The sequence below is a fragment of the Carassius carassius genome, chromosome 15, assembly GCF_963082965.1.
Source record: "Carassius carassius chromosome 15, fCarCar2.1, whole genome shotgun sequence".
In the NCBI taxonomy this organism is placed as follows: Eukaryota; Metazoa; Chordata; class Actinopteri; order Cypriniformes; family Cyprinidae; genus Carassius; species Carassius carassius.
The window spans coordinates 29130683-29158216 of record NC_081769.1 but is presented as its reverse complement, the minus strand read 5'-3'; the positions used below and the strand labels follow the sequence as shown (position 1 = coordinate 29158216).

The 27534-nt window shown below is 35.0% G+C and overlaps 2 protein-coding genes across 6 annotated transcripts in view; one reads left to right on the top strand and one right to left on the bottom strand.

The window, feature by feature from the left end:
• The window catches only part of adam22 (ADAM metallopeptidase domain 22), a 52161-nt gene that overhangs the window by 2352 nt on the left and 22275 nt on the right, over positions 1 to 27534 (bottom strand). For 2 of the 5 annotated variants that reach the window (XM_059568338.1, XM_059568337.1), the window contains exons 6-30: positions 27221 to 27284; positions 18638 to 18707; positions 18404 to 18474; positions 18090 to 18164; positions 17892 to 17963; positions 17313 to 17479; positions 17137 to 17221; positions 16946 to 17036; positions 16770 to 16821; positions 11691 to 11790; positions 10912 to 10983; positions 10738 to 10830; positions 10524 to 10604; positions 9186 to 9236; positions 8997 to 9060; positions 8569 to 8674; positions 8249 to 8368; positions 8006 to 8174; positions 7065 to 7176; positions 5848 to 5938; positions 5559 to 5612; positions 4877 to 5077; positions 3450 to 3550; positions 3286 to 3352; positions 1424 to 1510 (exon numbers count right to left, since the gene is read on the bottom strand). In XM_059568338.1, coding sequence (XP_059424321.1) covers positions 1424 to 1510; positions 3286 to 3352; positions 3450 to 3550; positions 4877 to 5077; positions 5559 to 5612; positions 5848 to 5938; positions 7065 to 7176; positions 8006 to 8174; positions 8249 to 8368; positions 8569 to 8674; positions 8997 to 9060; positions 9186 to 9236; positions 10524 to 10604; positions 10738 to 10830; positions 10912 to 10983; positions 11691 to 11790; positions 16770 to 16821; positions 16946 to 17036; positions 17137 to 17221; positions 17313 to 17479; positions 17892 to 17963; positions 18090 to 18164; positions 18404 to 18474; positions 18638 to 18707; positions 27221 to 27284 — 2316 coding nt within the window. The remainder of the gene's footprint in view (positions 1 to 1423; positions 1511 to 3285; positions 3353 to 3449; positions 3551 to 4876; positions 5078 to 5558; positions 5613 to 5847; positions 5939 to 7064; positions 7177 to 8005; positions 8175 to 8248; positions 8369 to 8568; positions 8675 to 8996; positions 9061 to 9185; positions 9237 to 10523; positions 10605 to 10737; positions 10831 to 10911; positions 10984 to 11690; positions 11791 to 16769; positions 16822 to 16945; positions 17037 to 17136; positions 17222 to 17312; positions 17480 to 17891; positions 17964 to 18089; positions 18165 to 18403; positions 18475 to 18637; positions 18708 to 27220; positions 27285 to 27534) is intronic. The other 3 variants (XM_059568340.1, XM_059568339.1, XM_059568341.1) reach the window with 3 other exon arrangements.
• Positions 19368 to 23310, top strand: LOC132158805 (claudin-12-like). The gene is made up of 3 exons (XM_059568388.1): positions 19368 to 19513; positions 20635 to 20936; positions 21917 to 23310. Exons 2-3 carry the CDS (start codon positions 20660 to 20662, stop codon positions 22663 to 22665), a joined length of 1026 nt encoding a protein of 341 aa, XP_059424371.1. The 5' UTR covers positions 19368 to 19513; positions 20635 to 20659; the 3' UTR covers positions 22666 to 23310.

The window sequence follows — 27534 nt, the reverse complement described above, 5'->3', positions numbered from 1 at the left end:
ATACCCACTGGCTCTTACTGGAGAGTGAAGCTGGGCAGATACTGCGAGCACAGTGTAGTGCTGTTGGGATGTTTAATGAACAAACATACCCGGAGTCATGTGGGCTTACAAACATGGCGGACATGATGAGGTGATCAGGACAGACGCATGTGATCATCGTCATGGAGACTATGGTAGCTAAGGATGATGACATCATAGAGTGCAAAAGCAACACACGTTAAGCAGCAGCCGGCATGCAGAGAGGGACAGAACAGTGAAGGAGGAATAAAACAAGAATGAATCAAAGACAGAACTTAAACTACAATCAATGAGGCTGGTTTGGTCTTTTGATGTTTACACACAGATGCACAAATACAACAACCTACACAGAGCACTAAATGAATCTCACAAAAACACACCCTAGCTATATTTCAGTCCAAAATCAAAAGAAAATATTATGTTGAGTAAAACTGATTACATAATATTGATACATATGATAAAGACATATCAAATATATATAATTATTTTTAGAAACAATATGATGTTTAATGTTTCCCACACATTTCACCCCCAAAATACTTATTTTATTTTTTATTATTAATATAACTCACTGGTGTTTTCATTAATAGTCATTTTAGTTGTACTACATTGACAGAACTACTGTAATATTTTTTATTTAAATTCAAATAAATTAAAGGTTGTACAAAAATGTAATATGATGTATACTTGCTTTACAATATATTTTTTTTATTATTTATTTGCATTACAATAATTAAATGTCCTTTTTGTCACTGAACTATTGTCACAATGCAACAAAAACCTTAATGGTCCTACAAATATTTTCTATGTAAAACATAATTTCTTATTTCGCTTGATTTTGGACTGAAATCTTATCTCAACATGTTCTTGGTTTTGCGAGATGATCATATGAAAGCAATTCTTGGATACTTGCATCACATGATTATCGAAGTTTACATCAAATTATGCACTGATCATCAAATGCCTTCAGTCTTCCTTTATTGTGAAGTATAAATGGAAGATTTCTAAGGACAAACATATATGATTTATGCTTACAAAGCACTAGGTATCTGGATACACTTTTGCCCGTTGTATAACTGTAAAAATGTTCGTGCATTTACAGTGCACTACTTAAAAAAAAAAAAAAAAAACCTTTCTCTAATGTGATATTGCAGTTTAATTTCTAGTGTATCTGTTATTGACTTCTTGGAATGGAATAATAAATGATTAATTCAAAAAGAAACAAATACATTGAAATTAATATTTGATTTTGAGAGGATTCATGTCGTTTCTGCCAGCAAGTGCTCTTCAAACCCTAAAACTCAGATCTCATCTCTGAAAAATGATATTTGGTCAAGGAAACGAACAACTGAGGAGGGAAAATGATGAATAGGGACAGATATAACACAGTCTGATGTTATTGTACCTAATATAAGGTCCTTCAGTGTTTTTATTCACATCTTCTACCCATTTAGTTACATAATACTCTGATTTGACGCAAGGGGTTAAATACCTGCAGGAGGAGGATGGGGAAGGAGCGATGGTGAACAGAGAGATAGAGAAAGCGAAGGGTAGGGGGAGAAGAGAAAGAACAGGAGAGATGGAAGTTGGTAAAAGACAGCAGCAGCACTGAAATTCTTTACGGTCCAAGATGCAGGTGAGAGATCAGACAGCAGCTGAGACTACAGTACCTACACAGGTATCATGAAGCTTTTTCACTTTATGACTGGTGCGGGACAGAAAAATTAAAGACTCTACAGAAAACTGCTGCTGTAAATGTCAGCAACCAACTGACCTTAGTTCACCTGAAAATGTCAAATTTGTCATCATTTGTTCCAAATCTATTTGACTTTCGTTCTTTAGTGGAACACAAAGCAAAATGTTATTTTCCATTGAAGTGGAAGTGAAATGGGGGCTAGTGAATATCAAAAATGACAAAAACAGAATAATCAAAGTATTCTATATAACTTGTGCGCTGTATTCAAAGCCATACAAGAACTTTTAGAATGCAAACAATTAAATTTAAGTTGTATAAGATGGAAATCTTCCCCTTACTTTAGCACTACTTTCTCATTCGAACAAAGTTTACATACTACTGTTCAAAAGTTTGGGGTCAGTAAGGTTTTTTTTTAAATAACTGAACACTTTAAATCAGCAAGGATGCTTTGATCAAGCGTGAAAGAAATCTTTCAAATAAATGCCGTTCTTTTGAACTTTATATTTATAAAAGAAATCCTGAAACATAATGCATCACAGTTTACGCAGTAATATTAAACGAATACATCTACAATATATAATATTTCTTAAAGCATCAAGATTGAATAGATGTATGTAAATTAGATTTAAGAGTTATTGCAGAGATTAAGGTTATCAGTAATTAGAATTAAATTAAGATCTCCTAATATCACTTCATTAAGTAACTGAGGCACTATATACATTACTATGAACTTACAGTATACACTATGTACTCAACCATGTAGTGTAATTACATGAGGTTATTTAGTCATTAATTAATAAATTAACCAATTTAGTGCATGAAACGTTTGTTTTGTTTTTTTTTCGGTTAAGTGCATCATCAGGGTATTTAAAGTGCACTTTTTCTTTTTGGAATTTTCAGTGTGAACACACTACTTGCACTATTTATACTAAAAAGAGTCATAAAGTAGTACATAAATACATAATCTGAATATAGAATATCTTTAGAATATAGTGTATGAGTCATACGGACTATTTTTTAAGTTACTTCTTAATAGCTTAACAGTCTCTTATCATTAAGTTGTTTAGTATATAAAAGCATCAACAGAAAGTCATACAGGTTTGGAATGACATGATGAGTGAATGATGATTTATTTTTCAGTGATCTGTTCCTTTAAATTAAGCATAACTTTTTCACAAGCATCAAACTATTCAACGGTAAAGCACATATCAGAAGTGCAATGCTGCTTACTAATGCACTTCTGAATATGGTTTGCTCAAGATAAAGTTGTAGTATTTGTGTAGGTCAGCTGCATGTTGTTTTTTGTTTTAGTTGTGGTCAGTTTGTCACATGCATTTGAAAAAAAAAAAGTTCAGGTGTAGAAACAAGCATCAGACTGAAATCAGAATCAAGAGTGAATGTTGTGTTCCTACAGATGATGACAGACGTGCAGGTCAGTTTTAACGTGCCATTTCCAGAGGTTAAACCAATGCACACCAAAAACAAACCAACATTTACTCCAAACACTTTTCAGTAAAATTGTTTGGACCGTAGTAATGACAAATGGCATAGAGTTTTATGGCATCTCTTACTCTGTGGAGTTGGAGCGAGGACGGAACTTCTTTCCCTTGAGCTTCTTACGGGTACCTGTGACGTTTCCTGAATCGACAGAGGAGGAGAACACATGATATGAATGCTGAGACGAATCTGATGCAAGCTCTGCCATTTTGAGTGGATGTGTTGATGGGTGCGTTACCTTGCCATGAGTTGCTCCTGGGTCTTCCATTTTCACAGACGTCAGAGATGTGCTTGGCATCTGGGATTCTTTCACTCCAGGAGTGAGAAAGACCATTAGATCTTCAGACCAAAGAACAGAGAAATTCTCACTGAAGCTCATTAAATGCAGTTACAGATATTAAAAGGGTTCTGTATGAGGAAAACAAATGGCAAAGACGTCATGTGGCTCATTCCTACTAAGTTTTCCAGTGTATTTCCTTCCAGTACATTTTAATGTTTACTCACTGTTATTAAAGATAGACATCATACCAGTTTGTTGCTTTATTTTACCACACATTTAATTGTGTGTGTTTTTCCCATATCTCTGTGTGCTGCAAACTATCATGCCAAATGCATTTAAAGCAATATTGCAGGGGGTTCTTCCTTCAATCAAAATTTGTCTTTGAAATATTGTCATAATTTATTATCATTTTATAGATTTTCCACTTCCACTACAACTTCACTTTTTTTCATTTTCTTGACAAAATCATTATCGTCATTCAAATTATGTCATGTACTTCCTTAAAGTTCTTTCTTATTACTTTACATCTTACTACAGTATCATTTTTAAAACACTGCAGAGATCAGAGGATAATGTAAAGCAGGAATGACCCACACCACTGTGATAAGCAGAACAAACACACTGAAATGAGCAAGATGAGCATGAGATCATGGAGATGGACACCATGAAGACACTGACTTACTTACTGTCCCGGTATTAATGATACAAGTGCCTGATAGGACTTTAACAATAACCAAGAGAAAGACAAAAACAGACAGTTTTGAGCACAAACCTGCAACGGAGAAGTCATCAAAGAAGTTATAAAAACCTGCAAGTCTTGACAAAAAAATGATGTCCTGTAGAAGGAACTGCACAGATTATTTTAAAGAAGTCTATGCCAAATAACACTGAAATTATTTCATATTTTTAATAATATAGGTCTTTTTTAAAAAATAATATTTTTAATATCTCAGTTAGATCTCCTGGATAGCAATGTGACTAAACCCAGCGCAAATGACTGCAAGTGACTGACTTCTGAGATGTTTTTTTTCAGAGGAATATACCCCATTAATCTCACATGTGTCATCTAGAGTTTGAGAAGAGATCACAATTTCTCAAACTGTGTTCAGTTTCGCAAAGATGCATTAAGTATGAACTTTAGCATTTCTCATCAAATTATGTCCGAGCAACATTACGTTCATAGCTATAAGCTTTTACTTTATCTCACAATATGTCTCATTAGGTCACCAAAGTCTTTCCCCGGAAGCATCCGAGACAAAGTTGATACTTAAATGAAACATACTTGGGAACTCCATTAAGTCTGTTGAGCTCTCAAGGTAAACTTTTACACTAGTTGTTAGCAGAGCAGGCAAAGCGATGAAGATGAAGATGGAGATGAAGCACACCTGAAGCCGAACAGACAGATGTTTTGGCTGATGGAAGGGATTGAGGGGGTGAAAGAGCAGGTGTTGATCTGGAGATGAGACAGGTAAGCAGACCTCTTCTTGGAGCTGCTGCCGGAGTTTGAGCTCACGCCCTGCGGCATGTCACTGTACAGGGAATCACCGTCTCCAGGCTTCTTCACGTAATCACCCGGAGGCATTTGACTGACAAAACGAAGGAGGTTTGTTCTGAAAACTGAGCTGGGAAAACTTAAATCTGATCACTTAGAAAATGATACACATTACACTACCATTTGTGACACTAAAGACTAGAGTAATGAGTAATGGCTGCTGAAAATTCAGCTTTGCATCACAGGAATAAATTACTTTTTAAAATATATTAAACAGAAATATGATTTTTTATTATTATTGTACTAGAATTTCACAGTATTGCTGTTTTTACTATATTTCTGATCAAATAAATGCAGCCTTGAAGAGCATAAGAGACTTCGTTCAAAAACATTACAAAATCTCACTTACCCAAAAGTTTGCATGGCAAATGTAATACATAAATTAAGGAGCTTGTTCAAATCCTTAATTACAGAAATATGGGCAATAATAATAACCTTAGCAATAATTCTAAATTTTCCACTCGTTCACACAACACATAAAAACAGTAATAAAATGAAGAAAAGGGTAGACAAACCGACAGAATCTTCTGTGTACTTCAGACTCAACATACTGACGCTGTCTGTAGCTCCTTCAAAGGGGAGAAAAGACAACAATACAATACACAGTTAGAAAAGAAAAGCATAATAATGAATGAATCTGTATATATCATTTGGTTCTGTATATGGAATAAGCTGTTTGCTCCAAACGTTGCATAGTATTAATAATAGCCCATCTTCTGCTGAGTAAATGTTGATAGAACTATCACTTTAAGTAAAGTTTAATCATGTTTCTGCTAGTGAGGGGTCTGTAATCACGTGACTCACTTGTATCCCCATGCAGAAATGCCTAGAATCAGTGCAAGGACCAGGATAGAGCCCGCAATGGCCCCGATGATGATGTTAGTAGTGATGATTCCTGTCAGAGGAACAGAGCATTTAATGTGTAGACACAGTCAACATTCACCTGCAATCATCTGGGGAAACCAAAACTAATCTGTATGTAAACATGATTTATATTTATTTTAGATACAGAATCTTAAATTTCTTGTTTGTTTTGTGGAGTTGATCGCATGCCACAATTAATCTGGAATAAGAACAGATAGACAGAAACTAGAAAAAAGATTTAGATAAAGATTATGACTCTTTCTGTCCACGGAGGTTGTATGTTAAAGGCATCCATTCAAATAAAATCCATAAAACAGGGTATATGACAAGGTTTATAACAACACAGAACAGCAGATAAACACTGCCAGCTTTCATTCAGACAGAAACACGGAGGAATGATGGGGTTAGTGAACGACAAAACGACAACAAACAACAACTCAAATCTAAACTCACTGTCACTCCAGCAAAAGACATGAGCCTGTCCACAATGAACGAGTGCGTATAAACAAAAGCCATGAAACAAAAATAAAATAAAGAGAAAAAAAGAGAAATTAAAAGCGTGTGAAATGTGTGCAAGTGGTGAATGAACTGTTGAACATGAATATGAAAACAGAACAGAAGAACAACAGACGTATGAATCTTGAGATTTTCAGCCGTCATATATTTAAATATATTTGTTAAATAAATGTTTATGAATTTGCTCTGAAATGGCTTACCATTGTTTTTGTTTGCAATTACAGAAACGACCAAATTTAACAGTCAAGTAGATGCAAAATGTTTAATTTAAGAATTAAGTTAATGTAAAAATTGTGTAAATAATCAATCAATTCTAAGCTGTTTTTCACTACATAAGTGAAAATGATTTAATAAAATCCTTCAATGTGTTAATATTGCTGGTGCCACTGTTTTATATTGTGCTCAAGAGAACACCTTCCTAGTGGTAAAATCGATTTATGTATCCATTTAATACAAGTGACTTTTGAAATGTGTGCAGACATGGCAAAGCTTTAAGCTGTAGGCATTGGATGTCTGCTTCTTTTGGACTTGTGTCATAAGATGCTTTTTAATGCGTGTTGGTAAAGGTTCTCCAAACAGTGGAACTGGTTCTGCAAGTCATCCTCTTGTGAAGACTCAGCAAATGTGAAAGTTTGGCATACCTGATGTTTTGGCTGTAGGTCGCACCAGCAGGGAACTCAGAGGAGAGGTGGAGTTACAGTCCTCACCTGCCCAGCCCAGGTCACACACACACCTGAGCTCATTACTGCACACCTACAGCACAAACACACACACACCGATAAACCAAAACACAGCAGCAATTAACTAAATCTTTCACTAAATGAAAGAAGTTGCAGGGACTTGAATTGTTTATTACATATCAGGGATTTTAAACATATTCGATAACCAAATATAAATATAGTACTTGGAAGAGTTCAGTCTGGCCCAAAGTATGATTTATGTTATTTAAAAATTAGTTTATTTTTTACATTTTGACAATTATTACTGACTTTTTATTATTTGTACATTTATAAAAAATATTGAAAATTAAAATTAGTGCTGTCAATTCATTAAATATTAATGATTAACAACATTTATTGTTTTGTTTTATTAAGTACAATGAATGAAGGCCAGTATCAACAATACAAATACTGATACTGATGCCTCTAGATTTAAAAAATATATATATAAATACAGCTACTTGTAATATTTGTGCTATTAGGCCTAAACTATTACAGAACATTTACATTCTTGTAACTTTTAATTTAAGTGAATCTTCACATAAACCTATTACAATGTCACATTTAGCTGTAACTTTTATGTAGTATGTACTACACAGTGTGTATAAAGTAACACAGTGATGTTTCTTTTTCTATCAATATGAAGTTTCTCTGTTTGACGGAGAGCTGTCAGGTCATTTTCCCCCCACTTAGTTTTATTTGGCACATTCATTTTCACAATACATAAGAAAATACTAATTCACATCATAAAGCAGTTCTAATTTTCTTCTAAATTTACTCATGCCATTTGACACATGTGCATGTGAAAAGTGGATCAGCGGCTGACACAACTGTCACAATTCACACCACACACAATCTCTCACCCCATGTCCGGAGCAGATCACCCTTTCATTGGTGCCAGGGCACGTGCTGAAATTGAATTCCTGCACTTGGAGGCATTTGTGATTAAAGCAGATGCGATCAGTCCCACACGCCGTTCCATCCTCTACGTATCCCAAATCAGTGTCGCCGTCAATCAGCACATGCCCTCCACTGAAACATTCAAACTTACTTTAGGAAAATTAGTCATATTGAAAGCTGAAGTGAGTGTGTGTTTGTGTGTGTACCTGCAGTCCAGAGAGGCGCTGTGCTGTGCCACAGAGAAAGATGTCAATCCTCCCTGTAACTCTCCTAGTCTGGGTGCAGGAGAAATGTTGGAGCACAGCAGGTATCCACAGTGTACATCCCTAAATACACACACATGCACACGTTTTAGTCTAGATAGAGAACATAAAACTAAGGTAATTTCATAATAAATTAGAAAAAACATTAAAAAGAATTTCTATTATGTATTAATAGACAAACACATACACTTTTTGTGGTATAGAAAGCATGTTACTCTTATTTAGTAACTTCCCCATCAGTGTGGTATGACTGTCAAACTCACTGTTTTTTGCACTGAATCCAGGTGTCTCTGTCCCGTCCACAGTTGCCCTTCTCTGTGCCCTCAATGTTGAGCTTCTCATAGCAAAACTTATCAGCCGATGTTGCTTCTTTAGAAACAGAAGCATCACACTAATCAAAATTACATCAGAACCACCTACTTAAATCAATGTTTAAGTACTAAAATGAATCAAATAAATTAAAGCCAAATAGAATAGAAAAATTAACACATTAAAATATTATTAAAAACAACTATATTAATAAAAAACTAACAAATTCAACTAATAAAAATGACACAAGCACATAACAAAACTGCTCAAATTATAAAATTAAAATGAAATATAAAATGTAAAAAGAAAAACAAAACAAAACAAAATAATAATAAACAATGTAAAGGCTTATAAATAATATTAAAACAACACTGTCACTCACTCTCTCCCCAGAGGTATTTGCACTGTCTGTCCTTGGTTTTGCACCTGCCATTGAAACATCTTCCCTAAAGTGAGTTGAATGGGTTGAAATGAAGACAAATAGGTTAGAGTGACAGTAAAATAATGAATATTAAATTATGACTGTATTACTGTATTATATATATATATATATATATATATATAAACTCACTTGATCTTTCTCACATGTGTACCCATCCATCTTGTGCAGGTTTGGAGGACACTGTGAAGAATATATTTAGTTTTACACTTCAAAGTAATCACGTTACTGTTCTGATTACTTTATTTCAAAAGTAATTAGTTACATTACTAGCTACATTACTTTTTTTCTCTATGAAATTTATGAAATCCCAGCATACACGCTCCCGATAAATATTTGTTATTAAAGCATCAACATTCACAGAACACTGTTATTTTTAACTTAAGCAAAAGGCTGGTGCGTGCATGGTTTGGCAGAATGCAAGCAAAGAGCACTGCATTTATAATCTCTAAAAGACATCTCAGTTCATCGCAATCTCACAAATCTCTGTTATAACACAATAAATAAATGCATAATTAATATTTCATAATGTCTACAATTCGTGTGTTATAATGAACGGAAACGTGAGCATCCAAATTTCAGCACTGCATTGCTCAATGCTGCAAACACATGTTATAGCCTAAATAGATACTCTGCATACACTTGCGCCTGCTAATCATTTATATTTTATATTAGTTCATGTTGCTTTTGTGCAATAGGCTAGATGAATATTATATGTTTATAATATTATATGCATATTTTATGTTTAGATTTCTATTTTACTGGAGTCCCATGAATCATTTTATTCTCTCGAATCCGGCACACACACGAGTCTCTGTGTCGGGTCTTGTGGGATAAGGTCTCTAATCCACTGGCACTTGACTCGACATGCGCTACATCCTTTTTACTATCTCTAGATTATAAAACACTGCATTCTGTCAGCAATGAAACGCGGCATTAAAGTATAGAGACCTCGGCTTGTAACTATACTCTAATTACTATTTTGAAAATTATAACGCGTTAGATTACTCCGTTCATTAAAAAAAGTAATTTATAATGGAATACTATCTACTGTTTTTAAAACATGTAGTACATACATAGTATATATACAAGGTATAGAAGGATGTGTGCACAGGATAGTGTGCAGAGCACACTAAATGCAATAGTGTATCCCATAATGCAAAGTGTTTGACATGAACCAGAAGCAATATCTTGATTACTAAATGACTGCCATGCCATTAAACAGAATAAAAAGATTAAGGTGCAAAAAATAATGATGAAAAATGAAAGTAATATGAATGAAAAATAAAAGTAATGTGATGCTAAATTTCTCCAGATCTGTTCAGATGAAGAAACAAACTCATCTCCATTTTGGATGGTCTGAGATTTAGTACATTTTAAGCATTTAAGGTTTTCTTTTTTTTTTTTTTTTACTATTTCTATTCCTTTGCTGTATGATGTGTTGTAAGATGTACGTAACAGTGCCCTCACCTGGCTGGAGTTCCCAGTGCACATTTCCGGTATGTCACAATCATTGACAGCCTCACGACAAAGTACACCCATAAACTCCAGCTATGGAGACAGCACAATGATCATTAAAAGTCACACACACACACACACACACACACACACACACACACACACACACACACACACACACACACACACAAACAGAAGGCTACAGAAGGTACAACTCAGCGCCTACCTGGCAGTTCTTACAACAGAGACCATCACTGCATTTGGCTCCCTGAGTCAACATACATTTCTTGCAGCAGTTCTCTCCTTCTCTAGCACACTCCTGCAGAAAGACAGGAAAAAAACTGATTACATAAGAAGTGTCAGATTAATGTGATCATGATGTTGATGTAAGATCACTCACAGCTGGGCTTCCACAGTCACACTCCTCTCCTGCCTCCACAAAACCATTTCCGCACTCTGGAGGATCCAAGAGCTACAGAACAGAAATGTTATGTTATTTTTATTTGTTAATTTATAGCACTATTATTATGCAGATATATTGTTTTCATATGCAATTAGAAAGCAAACAGTTTGGCACTACGTTTTGTCATGATAATACAGTACAAAATTTAATTAAAAAAAAGACAAGTAGAGTGACTGAAAGGACATCTAATACTTATATCTTATATAATACAGTAAAATAGTAAAATTCTGGAATAGTATTAAAATGTATCCTTTGTAATTTATTCCTGTGATGCAAAGCTGTATTTTCAGCATCATTACTCCAGTCTTCAGTGTCACATGATCCTTTGAAAATCATTCTTGCTGAAAACAGTTGTGCTGCTTAATATTTTTGTGGATACTGTGAATTTCTAACTTTTTCTTTGAATATAAAGTTAAAAACTGCATTTATTTATCTTTATTTATCTGCATTTAGAAATCTTTTGCATTTTAAATACAATTTTTGTAACATCATAAAAATGTTTTACTGTCACTTTTGATCAATTTAATGCATTCTTTCTGAATTAAAAATATACATTTCTTTGAAAATGACCCTAAACGAATGATAAGCATTTAAATTTTGTGGAAATCCCTGGCAAATTTTCTGGAGTTCTCTGGGAGCACATTCTGTGTGGGTTTGGTAACATACTAAGCAAAGTGATTGCCATGAACACACAGACAGAACTGAAGAGGGTTTACCTTCGATGGTTTGTTGAAGAGACACGCACCACCTCCACTGTTCAGGAAATCATGATACTCTTCCACATTACAGTCAGAAAATCTCTTGGGCAAGTAGAAGCTGTTAGAGAGAACCACAAGGCACTAGAGTTATACTGCCTAACTTTACTTCCACGCCCTTTGTTTAACACAACCACTGAGACAGGCTATTAAAAAAAGTGTTTGTAATGCTAATCAAAGTATCTTAGAGCTTAAACTGAATAGTAACAATTCTTACCTCAGTCACCACGTTTACATGCACATTGTTTTCTGATTATTAAATAATTGTTTTCTTATTTTGAAAACAATTCCAGAATGCTGCACATGTAATCATATTTTAAATAAACTAAGATATGCCGATTCTTTCCCACTACTCCTGTGTGGAAATTCTGGAGGCCCTTACCAACATAGAATACATTTTCTATGGCTATATGTGTATGTAAATGAACATGATATTCCAATTACGAATAAAAAGAATTTACCATTATTACGGGGAAATGCCAGCTGCCTTATTCAAATTGGTTTGTGACAATCAAGTTAAATCACATTTACATGACATATACTCTAAATAATCAGAATATGACCAAATTCCAAAACAATATATTTATGTAAACATGGTCACTGTTGAAAAGTTCTCATGGGAGCAAATTATTACTAATAAATAAGGGCTTGGGATAAAGAGCAAGATTAATGTGAACTGGTCACACTGAATGTCCTGTAAACATCAGTCTGGTTAGATGGGGAAATGTTTACGTGGCTACTGACTCTGTTTCATTCGGACAAGCAGAGGGCAGGACTCAGACACAAAGAACAATAAAACACAGCTTACAAACCAACACAATGGCCAGAGCAACCAGATTTGTTAAAAATACTGTAGGTTGTAAGAATCAGTCATTTCCCTGTGTTTACAGGCAGATCTTGACTTTTTCGATGTGTAGTGTATATAAATAACAGTTGCTAAATGAATTCATATCTACAATTTAGCAGACCCTTTTATCCAAAGCGACTAACAAATGAGGAACACAACAAGCAATTCATCTCAAAGAGGCAAATAAACCCAAGAAGTGCTCCTAATACAAAGTTTACGAAAATGAAGACGTCTATGCCCTAAAACAGCGATTCCCAAACCTCTTTGTCAGATGAACCCCTTCTGACCCAAAACATTCACTTTAAGTACCGGCTGAGATTTTAATTGATTATATGTTACCCTGGACCACAAAACCATTCAGAAGGGTAATTTTTCATCTGAGAGCTTAATAAATAAGCTTTCCATTGATGAATGGTTTGTTAGGATTGGACAATACTTGGATGAAAGACAACTAATTGAAAATCTGGAATCTGAGGCTGCAAAAAAAACATACATATTGAGAAAATCGCCTTTAAAGTTGTCCAAATAAAGTTCATAGAAATGCATATTACTAATCAAAAATTACGTTTTGATATACTACGGTAAGAAATTTACTAAATATCTTCATGGAATATGATCTTTACTTAATATCCTAATAATTTTTGGCATAAAAGATAAATCAATAATTTTGACTCATACAATGTATAGTTGTCTATTGCTACAAATATACCCATGCGACTTATGACTGGTTTTGTGATCCAGGGTCACATATCAATAATTTAACAACACATATGAATGTTCATGGTTCTCTGATGTTAGTTATATATATATATTGATTATGTAAGCAAGTCAAGTCTTTTTTTGTGTGTTTTTAATGTTTATTTTAAAAGTATATATAGTAACACTTTATTTTAGGGACCATTTCTCATGAACTAGTTGCTTATTAGCAGTTAATTAGTACTTATAAAAGCACATATAAATGTCTTATTCTCTTTTTTATTCTCATATTTTAGTCATGCACTAAAATATGGGTCATTCAAATATTATTTATTTATTTTACATCTTTTCTTATGAACACCCTAAACCTACAGTATAAACCTAGTTTGGGGAAACCCTGGTCTGAAATACCCAACCACTTGTGAATCCTCTCTGATCCTGATGACACTTTTTAAAGCTTTTATTTCCTCATTCTTTTATCTATCCATTCACTACATCCTCCCTTAGATGCAAATCACAGTTTATCCACAGAAATGTGGCAGTACTCTCAAATCGCACAAGAATGCTGAACTCTGCTCAGCCTGCATCAGCCCTTAACATTATGCAGAGATCATTCCGAAGCAGTAAGCACTATTCCAATCTGTGACAATCAGCAACAATGCAGTTTCAAGAAGCCTTAACCGGAGGCTGAGAATCAATAAGTGCATATCTCACATTATGCCGTGTGTGAGTGTTTACTCTTCATTTACCAGACGCGCAGTGTGTTCCTGGAATATCAGGGCACACGGTCTTACCTGCTTGAGCATGGGTAATTAATTTTAAAGTGATGCAGACATTTTCACAGGATTGTTAACAGCAGGGAGACACACTTAAAGGGGGAAAACAGAGAACACAAAACATCCTTCCACATTAACACTGGAATTAGTGGATCAGATCATGCATGCAGGCCGCACGAAAAATAAACTTCTCAAAACATCCATCAATGGAGAGACAGATCAACATGAGCGTGTCTGTCTGAAAGGCCATTGATACTAGTGTTATTAACATGAGACGTAAGAGTGTGCTGTAACTTTCAGGAAATGATGGATATCTACATATATATCAAAGACAACCCAACTACATCATATGTGCATGTTCAAACCAGAGGACTTTCTCATACTCAGAAGTTTGGACTTTTTGTCCCATTAGTCCCATATCCTCCTGATAGTGAGAAAGTGCTTAGCTCGATGTGGTGATTACAACACTTTTTCTCTCAGGTTTTGATCTTCTACACATGATATTCAGTTTAGAGGTTCAAAGGAGGAGTTAATGACTAATATATGTGTTCAGAAACATGATTTGTGAAGAGAAGAAGTCTTATTTGAGAAGCTAAGCAAACAGCAAGACGGAGGGTGTGAGTGCTGGTGTGAATTTCAGCTAACGTCCTGTCAGTAAGCCATTAAACATCAGATGAGATGTCAGTCACTTTTGTTACTGAAATTCTGATTATCTGATTGTATTATAAAAGCAGAGTTTTGTGTTTAGAGGTAGGCTGTATGTGTGTGTGTGTGTGTGTGTGTGTGTGTGTGTGTGTGTGTGTCACACAGGCTTTATGACATTTGGCATTAGCATGAAATCATGATCGTTCTGTTCAGTATGAATGACTTCAGACACTTTTAAACACTTTAAAGGGGTCATATCACAGAAAATCTAATTTTCCTTTTATAAAAAGTTACATATTGCAAGTTTTGGAACTCAAAGTTTCCTCTACATTCCAAAAAGAATGTTCTTTAAAAGAAACTAAAAACAGCTAGTAATGCGATCCTTATAGTTTTGACCACACAAGGACGCCAACTTGATTTCAGTGTGGATTGTTTTTGTGCAGAAAGGCTTTTTATTTAATTATGGACCAGTTCAGACAATATTAGACCTGACAGCAAACCTAAGAAAGCCTGTTTAATTCCAAGAGGTGGAAAATACTGAAATCTTAGCTAATACGATCAAGCTGACATGCATATGACCCCTTTAAACTGAGAGGAGCTCAATAATCCTCTTTTAACAAACATGAGTTATCAGCTGAATTAAAAACCAGTAAAAAAGAGAGCACACAGGAAACTGCAGAATGTTCCAACACAATGCAGCTTCTGCTATATCTCTCTCTTGACTGAATGCTATTAGATGGAGTGAGGGGCCGAAGTGACTCAGCAGCTGACTGGTCGACAGGACACGAGCGAGTAGCATGACACAGCCAAGCGTCTGCTCACCTGCTGTCCCATTCGGGATCAAGGGGAAACGCAAAAGGTATTAAAACACACGGATAAAGACAAACCAACACACACAGACGCACACTGTGACATGAACAATCACCTATCGCATCAATCGTATCTGATCTTTTCACATCAACGCATTTCTTGAATGACCACTGTGAACATTTCTGAATGTTTTAAGCATATATATGAATTATGAGTCGTTGTTTGCTATTCTGTTGAGACAAATTTTCACTTTGACACTGAAAAACACTGTTTATGAATATTAGACTGCTTAAAAAAAAGAGCTAGTGCAAATTTGAAACATGAACAGTGAAATGTCAAAATCCACATGTGAAATGTCAACAGTGATGAGCCAAACTGAGAAAATTGGACTAAAATGATCAATAACACTTTCTCATGACATTTTGCACAGGAGTTCATATGTCAATCTAACAAAAATGTCCTTTTCACACCCAATGTCAAAAGAAAAATACTATGTTTGGCATAAAAAATGTGATTTTTTTTGATAATTATTAACATTTACATTAATCTGAAAGTAACCTAAAGTTTTTGTGTAACACTCAATTGTGATTCTTATTATTGTAATACAATAAAAATTTATTTAATGCAGCACAAATTATGGATGACAAAGTAAATAAATAATAATTATATAAAATAATTTCATAAATATTTTATATTTAATAATTATATAATTATATCATAATTATTAAAATCAGAATGAGGTTATTTTTGGCATATTACAGTAATAAGGAATTGATTTTAGGGTAAAATGTGCATATTTTGTGTAAGGTTTTGTGAGATTCATCCTCACAGATTGTAATGCTTATTTTCCCACCCATCAAGAGTCTGTGAGGTTCCGAAGAAAATGAAAACAGGACACAGAAATGAGTAAGCACCGAGACAGATGAATTGAGAAGCCAAATTATTTACTGCCACCTAGTGGAATTCATGAAAGTTAGCGTTTAAATCTATCTTTTTTATAGTTTCTCACTGGCTGCCAGTTAAAAACATCTGACCTGACAGAAAGTGTTATGGATCAGTGAGTGGCACAAATTTCAAACACTGTTACTTTGACTACATTTAATTTAAAGTTATTTAAGCAACAAAACACATGAACAAAGACTCAGCACAAAGCATGACAGGCTGTTTTAGTAAGACTAACATGCATTTCCCAAAGGGTCTCAAAACGTAAGTGAGTTATGTGTGTGTGTTAGGAAATCTGGGAAATCTGCTCTTTTAGAAACTTACCCAACATCATCCATTATGCAGCCAGACCATTTATCTTCACACTTGCACTCCCCTGTGAGTGAAAGACGGATTACAGTGACACTATGAGAGTCTGTATGTGTGAGTACTGCTGTGTTTACTGCCAAAGAATGTACATGAAAAATATAAAAGTGTAAATAGGAAATAAGAACACTCACCATTTAAAATGCGTTTTTTATCAGAAAAGATGCCGATATTTTGTCCCAGTGACTGGGCAAGAGTTATGGCCATTTCTTCAGTCTTTCCATACTAACACATTTGAGGAAAAACAACAACAATAGCCTTTGAGACTGACGTAAAAATGAATTTTCATTAATTAAAAGAGTCTTGCATTACCATAACCACTAACCTCATTGACTCCGCCTCCTTTAGTGAGTGAGCAGACTCCGCCCATGTATGAGGCTCCTCCCCAGTTGCTATGAAAACGGTTGCCCCTAGATGCAGAGAGAAAACTGATTAGAAATGCTGTTTCACTTGATTAAAAAAACGAATGTTTGCTGTATGTGTGTTTTCTTGATAACCCACGAAAAAAGGTGAACGGAGTCACACTTTTCTTTAATAAAGTCTCTTCTGTACTTCATAAACTCTCGTAATGTCACCATGGGATCGTCGTTGATGTTAAACCTATTGTCCACAGCCCACGTTTCCATCGCAACCAGGACAATTCTAGTGTTGAGTTGCTCTTTGAAGTACTGCAGATACAAACAAAAATGATTTTTATTAACAACAGGTAAATAAAGTGCATCTCTTGCATGTAAATCCGAATCTACACTCAGACACCTGTGATGACTGCAGAATGATGGCCCTTTTTGTTTTTCATTCTAGAGCTCAGTTTGACATATTGGAAAAACAGGCTGAAGCTGATAAATACCAATTGTCTCTCAACAAAGAGAGGAATGGAGGGATGTTTATGTGACTGTCAAGGGCAGACAGACTGAAAAAACAAGCAGATAAAGCAGCTCATGACAGTACTGTCAGACTGTACAAGGTCTATTTGTCTTCAGAAACCGATGAGGATCAGCATTCTGTTTAAAAATTATTAAAATGGTGTATTGTTAAAATTATTTAAAGAAGACTATGAAATGTACATTACTAGCAACTTACCAGATCAGCCATATTCACAACAGATTTAGCGTAGTTATTTGTCTGTCCAACGGAAAGGCGATGTTTCTTGTACTGGGAAAAATGAATGTGAATAAATAATAAAATGAATGCATTACAGAAATAAGAAAAAAAACTATAATAAATTGGTTAATTATAGGTTGGTTAATCATGTGAATAATGGACTGTTACTCATCTTACCATCAAATGATCATTTATGACCATCAGCTCTATATATTTGGTCTCATCTGCAACACTCCGTGGATTTTGTGATATCTGTGTGAGGAATTTGACAGTGCATCATATTATATCATCACCCTGCAGCATGCAAAACACGCTTACTGCAGAGAAACAGCTGATCTAAACATTAGTGCTATAAAGAGTTCACAGCCCTGCTGTAAATATTTCATGAGTGTAGGAGAGATGGGGAGAAAATAACATCAGATAGTCAAAGCTTAACAGATACACACACCCACAAACCATGAGCCATGAGTGTTGTGAGACAGTATACACACCTGTCTCTTTTTCCGTCTGTGGGTAGCACTGGACTGTGGAGGGTTCTGGAACGGTGACTCTGTCAGATGAACTTAAACAAAAATTTACTATCAGTATGGACAGTTGAGCATGAAGTGCATGCACACAAATCTAATTCATTCTGCTTTATTAATTATCCCCCATGGGCTCGTATTTATAGTGTACTCATGTTATATACATAATACTTTAAATTTGAACATGAGAATGGTTCATACCTGCAGAAATGAAGTCCTCTGGGGGGTCTAAACCAGGAGACTGATAAATCATGTGCACATGAACCTCCTCCTACAGGGAAAGAATGTGACGAAATTATATGATTCATATGTGTCAAACACTCCTACATAACACTTAGTGAGTTTGATGAGACACATTCATTGTTCAGTTTGTATAAGAAAGACACATCTCTGTCAGGAGTTTCTAAATTGTATTAATTTAACAGTAAGTTACAAAGGACCCTTTTGGTGATATTGGTCATTTTCTCACAGAATCGGTTATCTATAATGCAGCCAGTCAAATTGTATTGTGCAAACTTGTTGTCTAAAACTTCTAAATGTATTAATTACAATATTTTTAGTTTGTTACAGTATGTTACAGTTTTGTTGTTTGAATTATACCCAAAATATATATTTTTAATGTTTATACAGAATTTGACATAAAAAAAATATGACTACCCTATTCACAAATGTGATATCTAGCTTATTGTGAATAAATGGTTAAAACAATTTAGAAAAAGATATGACGGAGAAGTGGAAAATTAACGTTTTGACTAGCGTTTGCTGAAGTTTCTAAAATATGCAACTTGATATGCTTGAGACGAAGCTCCACACAGACTAAAATGACCAACAGAAAAGGTCTCGTTATGATTCGCACACTGTTAATTGGAATAATTATCCTGTCTTTGTGTTTATTTACTTTATGCTATGTGAGCGCGCATGTGACGTCACGCCGCACCCGCCTAGTTTGCGCGCGCTCCCGAAGAAACAGTCCCTAACACAACACTACACGACGAAACCGGACAGAAAATCACAGATTCTATGCGAAAATGACCGTTATATCATCAAAAGAGTCCGTTGAAGTTTACTGTTAATCAGGTATGTGCGCGATGTACCGGTCCTCACAGTGTCACTCGGATGAAACTAAAGCGCAACAGGTTTTGTCATAACGTTAGCCGTTAGCTGAGATTAGCTTGTTAGCGCTGGAATGAATCATAACTAAACCACATCTGGAATTAAAAGAAACCGTAAATCAAAACACCAATTACAAGCTCGTGAAACACAACAAATGCAACTTTAAGTCGCTTCTGATAGATAGACAGCAATAAACAGAGGTCCGCCATGTATTGTTCGTTATGACAGACCATAGACAGTTTGGACAGACGCTGAAACGTAGATTTATTATCCTCCATATAAACAGTACACACGCCTATTGTAGCAGCAAACTAGTGCAAGTGACTCAAAATATGTAACTTTTTCTGTCTTCATTTGTGACCCTGGACATCAAAACAAATCTAGCAATCTATTCTGATTCTATTCTTAAAAAAAAAAAAAAAAAAAGTTTAGACTTGCACTCTATTCGTTTAATAACTGCTTGTTTTCTTAAAAAGTTAAATAAAACTAACACTATTCTCTATTCTTTTTTTGTATTCTATCTGTTTTATTTTATTATATGATTAACAAATAGAAACAATATGCCTCTAACACTAGCTTGCTCTGTTCATTTTATTTTCTGTATGTTTTCTTTTTATTTATTATATATATACGTTATATATAATAAAAAAAAATCACGTGCTACTTGTATTGCGTTAGGCTAACTGAGACTTGTCATAGCACCTGCAGATTTCTCTTTTGTTGATTTTGATTGCTTCCATTGTCCTCATTTGTCACTTTGAATAAAAGCATCTGCTGAATAACTAAATGTAAAACCTGTAGCAATAGCTGACAATACATTGTATGGGTCAAATTGATAGATTTTTGCTTGTATGTCAAAAATCATTAGGATATTAAGTAAAGATCATGTTTCATTAAGTTTTTTTTTTTTTTGTAAATTTCCTACTGTAAATATATTTACGGATTATATAAGGATAAGGACTTCATTTGGACAACTTTAAAAGTAATTTTCTCCTTACTTAGATAATAGATAATTCAAAAGTTCCCAGGGTCACATTTTACTCCTTTAATTTACTAATTTAATTTTGTGTGCCTTTACCCACAAGGTTCCAGTTTTTCTTGACTCCAGCCATGTCTTGTCGTGACATTCACGCCACCAATGCTTTCGCCTTCATCATCGCGATGCTGTCTGTAGCCGGTCTGACCATCGCCACATTTATTCCCCAGTGGAGAACCATCCGCCTGCTCACCTTCAACCGCAATGCCAAAAACGTGACCGTGTATGATGGCCTATGGACCAAGTGTGTGCTGCGTGATGGTTCTTCGGGTTGCTATTACTTTGATTCAGACTGGTATGCAAAAGTAGACCAGCTGGACCTCAGACTGCTTCAGTTCTGTTTACCTGCTGGTAGGTGCTCATAATGGGTTCATTGAACTCATTTTTCAGTTTATAAAGCCCTATGAAAGCTGTATTCTTTTCACCAAATGTATTTTCTTCCCAAATTCCATGTTTTCCATTTTAATTGTTTTAATGGTTAAATTTTAAAGAGTCTATATGATGCTTTTTAATGTTTTTTTTGTTTGTATTTATTGTGTAATGTATCTGTTTATGTATAAAATCTGCAAAGTTACAAAGCTCAAAGTCTTCCACAAAGGGCTTTATTCTAGCTAACAGAGAACACTGTTCCAGACCTGCCTAAAATGAACTGATTAAAGTCCAGATATTACTTCCACAAACATCTACATCACAGTTTGAAATATATGCATAATGGCTGCCCAAAGGCATATTGCAAAGAAAGAAGGTGAGGTGAATAGCATTGTTGTCACTATGTCATGGAGATGTTGTGCGTTTCAGTGCGAAAGCATTGTTTGGCCTTCCGAAAATGGATGAAATTAGGAAACAGTGGTAAAGATTTAAATTTAAAATTGAATGCATCTTTAAAAATGAAATCAAATGAAATGTGAACAATTACTTCAAACCTTTGCAATAGTTTTGTCGAATTAAATGGTAAAACACTTGTGACATGACTCTCAGAGCAGCTCTGGAGATGAAGTTCATATTTAGTGTCCTATATAGTGAGACGGCAGATGCTGAAGACACCATGAACATCACACATGCTAGATTGTGTAGTAGACCAAACTGTGCCAAATCTATTTCATATTAAATAAGTCTTTTTGTGATTTTAATATTCACTGACAATAGTCAATATTGTCCATAGTTGCCATATGATAAAGTGTACAGCTCTACTTTTACATTTATTCATCCAATGTTGCAATGTAAATTAGATTTTCATGACTTGTTCTGGTGATTCTGTCCTCATTCACCACACCATGAAAATCATCGGGCCCTAAGTTTATTCTGTTGATATCAAACTCTTTTCTCCACAGGTCTGCTGTTTTCCAGCTTGGCTCTTCTGCTCTGTCTCACTGGCATGTGTAAAACTGCTTGCTGCTCCAAAACTCCTGACGACATTAAGAACTCCCGCTGCTTGGTCAACAGCTCAGGCTGCCATCTAGTGGCTGGGATGCTATTGTTTCTAGGTGGGGCCATCGCCATGCCGCCCTCCGTCTGGTTCCTGTTCCACACACGTAACCTTAACGAGCGCTACGATAATCTGTTTGCCGTAGAGTTTGGGGTTTATGTGGCCATCGGCAGTGCTGGTGGTCTGATCTTAGCTGCTATGCTGATGTTCATGTGGTATTGCATGTGTAAAAAACTGCCTTCGCCCTTCTGGCTACCTCTACCTGAAGGGCCTGCGATGACCAACAGCCTCTCCGCACAGCCCCTTATGACCAACGGCTTGCCTTCTCCTGTGACATACGCACCCCAGACTTTCCCTCCGGCTGTTCTGGATGCCCCCGTTTTTGTCCCAGCATCTGGTTACCCTCAACCTGCACCCACACAGCCTATGCCGCCCCATGTCTACATGCCACAGATGTCCATACCTGATGGTTACAGCTCAGAAGTGGGAGCCTCACATGCATATGGTTACGCTCCCTCTCAAAGCTACGCCCCATCTCAGGGATACGCCCCATCTCAAAGCTACGCCCCCTCACAGAGGTATGCTGGGCACCGCTATTCCACACGCTCCCAAATGTCCGGCATTGAGATTGACATTCCTGTCCTTGCTGACTGACACTGAGTTGGTTGTTTCAAATCAAACTGGTATTCTATTTCTATAACGTAGAAATGGTAAATTAGCTGTGGTAGGGAGTTTGAAGATAACAAAATAGTGAAATTGAAAGAAATGCCTTTAGTCAATTAGTGTAGCAGGTACCTCTTAGTTATAACACTGAAAATGGCAAAAGCAGGTCATCAAAGCAATAACACAAGTGAAATTATGAAGTTGCGTACCTGTCTCTCAGTGAGCTTTATTCATTAAACACAAGTAGAATCAATTTGTGTAAACTTCATAATTTCAATGCATATGTTGCATTTAATTCAGTGTGACAGGTTTACGTATTATGTACACACAAATACTTTCTTCTAATTTTCATGACACTAATGTCTTTATTCTGCTTTTTAAACCTTGATAGTAACACTGAACTAAATGTTGATGTTAAGCACTGTTTTAACCTGTCAGTGAATATGCATGCTAATATCTAAATGTGATAAGTAAATGCTAGAAAGAGACTCAACCTACAACCTGTTTATGACCGTTTAAACTTGTATTACTGTTAATCCCTGAAGTTTCATATTTGCCTTTTATGTTGCCTTGTTGTAATACTTGAACATGTTTAGTTTTTTTTACTTCGTTGTTATGTGAAGGAGAATACATTTTTACCTTGTTTATTATTATTTTTGCAATGGAAATACATTTTTCTATTTTACTTTCTGTTTTAAAAACTGTCAAGATAGATCTTTTTTATATGTTGAAGGGTTTGCAGGTTTTAGAAAACCATGTAGTTTGACTCTTTGTTACTTGATGCCTTTGAGCAGTTGAATTACTCCGATCAAGACTGTAATTTCACTTATTGATTTATGCTTTGTAATGAGCCTTACTTAAGCAACGAACCATTAATGAAACATTCCACTGTATTCTTTTAGTGCAGATGTATTGTGTTTTATATGTGTCACAACAGAGAAGTCATTGCAGTGTAACTCAAGTGCATTTGAATATTACATGCTCTAGTAGTATTTTTGTTTACTGTTACATAGTCACTTCATTCATTGCTAAAATGACACAAATGTCTTAAAAACAATTAGTTCCTATGACATTTTGCATAAATCAATTTCATCTTGCCTTTTGCAAAAATGTTAATTTTGTTAAAAGCTCTATTGCAAAATGTTAAAATGTTTTTTTTAACATAAAATAGACTACTAATGTATTGAGTGCTCTTTTTATTAAAAGTGCCATTTACTAAAAGTCACTTGGTGTCTGAGTTGTTTTCTTTAGGGTAAGCATACTGGTAGAGTTATTTATTTAAATTACTGGGCTTAAATGTTTTATAAAAATAAAAATTTAAATCATTTAATAATTATACTGCAAGCTATACAACATCAATGTTGATTGTAAATATAATTCAATTAAAATCTGAAAAACTACAACTAAAAACTATATATATATATATATATATATATTATCTACAGATTTACAATTTGAGTAACCAATATTGTTTTACCCAATATTTATTTAGGTCTATGTATTTTCAGCCTAGAATAGTATAATGTTTAAAGCTTAAAAACATTAACATAGAGCAAAAATACTGAAACTGAATGACAGCCATGTCTATCGAGTGCTTTTCTATGATACACAGAGACGCTATGAAGAGCGTTTCAAATCAGCCACTCGGGAGGTTCATTTTTATTTTGGATGGCAGCTCACTAGCTTTTGGAACAGAGCCAGTCAGTCTCAAGATGTTTAACAAAAGATGACCTGAAATATCAGACAACAATTACATCATCTGGCAGACACTTCTATCCACCATGACTTACAGTGAATTTGAGATGTGTATTATCAGACATGTGTTCCCTGGGAAGTGACCTTGCCTTTGCTACCACTTTGCTCTACCAGCTGAGCTGCAGGAACACTACACATCCTGCGAGCACAATCCTGCATGCTTGCACTCGCAGCCAGGGGGGAATATCAGAGCGCTAGATAAGAAAGATAAGGCAGACACAGATCTGGTTTCTATGGAGGCTGTTCCACTACACCCCCATATACTTATGTATAAGAGGCGTCACATGGTAAAGGATTAGCCGTATAACGCAGATGGCCTCTCAGATGTATTGGCTTAAAATAAGATGGGGTTTTCTGTATTGGAGCAGAGGAGGGTGTGTGTGTGTGTTCTCTTGGGGACTAGATCATGAATAGAAAGCAGGTTGGGGGATGGCACACTTTCATTTTTTTGGAAAGTGTGTTAAGGATGTTAAGGGGGTGGGGTGCCTGCTGCACTTTCTAGAAACGATCACTCACCCCCATCACTATCAGCCCACCCTACTGTCCACTGAGCAAAAGACAGTGGAAATGAGAGACATGGAGAGAGAAGTAAGAGATGTCTCTCCAAACGCATTCACATAAAATAAAATACAAAATGTTAATTTCCTGATCAAACTAGGACTTGAAGACAAGTTGAAAATAGTAATATAGTGAATTATCGCAAGTTAAAATAACTAAATTTTTTAAATATATTTCAAAATGTGGCAAAGCAGAATTTTCAGCATCCATTACTCCAGTCTTCAGTGTCACATGATCCTTCAGAAATTATTTTAATATGCTGATTTGAAACATTCATTGTTATCAATGTTTAAAACAATTGTGCTGCTTACAGTAATATTTATGAGGAAATCATGATACATTTTTTCAAGAAACTTTCATAAATAGTAAAATCATATATGACGGCATTTTAGTGTTACAAAAAAAACACTAAGATTACAAGATTAAAGTTGTAATATTTTGAGAAAAAAAGTAAAAATTATGAGAATAACTAGCAATACGAGAATAAAGCCAAAATTAATAAATTGACAAATTTTTTATTTATTCTTGAAATATTTTGACTTTACTCTCAAAATATTTCAACTTTATTTTCATATTGCTACAACTTTATTGTCTGAATTTTGACTTTTTCTTGAAATATTACTACTTTAATTTCGTAATCTTCAATTTTTAATTGTTGCACTAAAACGATGTAATAAAAAAAACTGCATTTATTTTAAATATTTTAAATATTATTGGAAATATTTTTCAACCCCAAAACCATCAGCATAAAGACACTGAGTATTTCTTTAATAAATAATACAAATATTATTTTAAATATTTTATCAAATAAATTAAATGATTAATAATTTTGTATTGCTGCAATATTTTAGAAAATCTACAATATCTGTAATAGTAGCTATATTCTTAGCTATTTGGCTAATCATTTCCAGCAAAGCCGATATCAGTCAAAAAGAACAGTCATTTTTTTGACGCTGTTTTTTTTCAGACTTCGTGGATACGGATAAATTATGTGCAAAAATTCAGGACCTTGAATTAAGCAAGTAAAGAGGGTCCACTTTGATCTCATTATGACTTCAGGTAGGTTGAGAGGCAGAGACCCTGTATGTACTGTGAGCTTTGTACAGCATCCAGCAGTGAGAGACTCTACAGAGGCCAAAGAGGGACACGTTTTCATGTCCCCCGCTGGAGTGCGAGGCGGATGACAGATGCATGTGCCATATGGTGAACAGAACGATACTGTCCCTCTGGTTTGTGACTGTGTCTGAATGAATCAGATCAGAGGACTGCCCTGTTGCTGAGGTCACAACACACAAGGTTACGGGGTTGATATGAAACACGACAAAACCATCAGCATTAAGAAGATAAAGAAACCGAGTCCTTTCTCAGGGTGCACGGAATGCTCTAGAGACAAGCTAACGAAGCATTGCACAACAAAAGGGAGAACATGAGCATTCCACACATTTCCAAAGAAGTATATACACACACACACATAGTATATATACAGTATATACATATATGTAAATGTGCTTATAAAATCTAAGCATAATTACAAATATGAATATTTAATATACATTTTTTTTATTCATTATATCATTACATTCAAGCCATTTCTGATAGCATACATAATCTGGATTTATAAGTGTGTGTGACCGGACAGATAAAACAAAGCTGAGAGAAAAAAGGCAAACTGTGAATGGATCATGAACTCCCTCTTGTGTCACTGAACAGGTTTCATTCTCCCATTAATGAAAGAACTTTAACATCTCAGCCCTTCACCGCTGCTCTAAATGGCACACATCTCTTCATTAGCATGTTCCTCTGTGAATCACTTAATTAATCAGATCATCGTTCTGCGACTGAGAAATGATATTTTCCTCTGTATAACCTCATTGACACAGCTTTAGCTCGTCTTTCACGAATACACCCGCCTCGTTCTCTGCCAGTAGTAGATAATAGCTGTGCTTTTGCAGCGCCAGGTGCCTCTATCAACTGTGTGACGGGCTTATCAGTCAACATATGACCTGTCTGTACAGGACAAACCCTGTTAAACTGCTCAAGTATACAGTTTAATCTACAGACACCTTAAAACCAAAGTAAAGATGCAGCAAGAATGCTATTGAAACTGTGGTAATACAATAGCCTAATTGTTTTTACTTTAAAGCTAATAAACAATATGATGACAGATATAAATTTTACAATATAGATATAGGCGATATATGCTTTGTTTAATGCAGTTATCCACTATACTTACACTTGTTGTGTTCTCTCCTCCTGGTTCGATCATGTATGTGTGGTTCCCATCAAAGAACATCCCACTAGAGAGTAAAAAAGAGAGAGATGGTAATGCATAACTAGTAAGTTAAACAGTTTAGTGGTCATTATATTAATATATATATATGATGTTGAATGTTACTTACATTCACATTTAAATTGTAATTTTTCTTTTTTTGTTTTTTTTTACTAAATCAATCTGAAAAGTACTTTAAAAGTAGACTGACATTTTAAGAATTTAATATAACAATAATTTTAACTAGAAAAGCAACGTTTGTCTTTTTTGAACTTTGA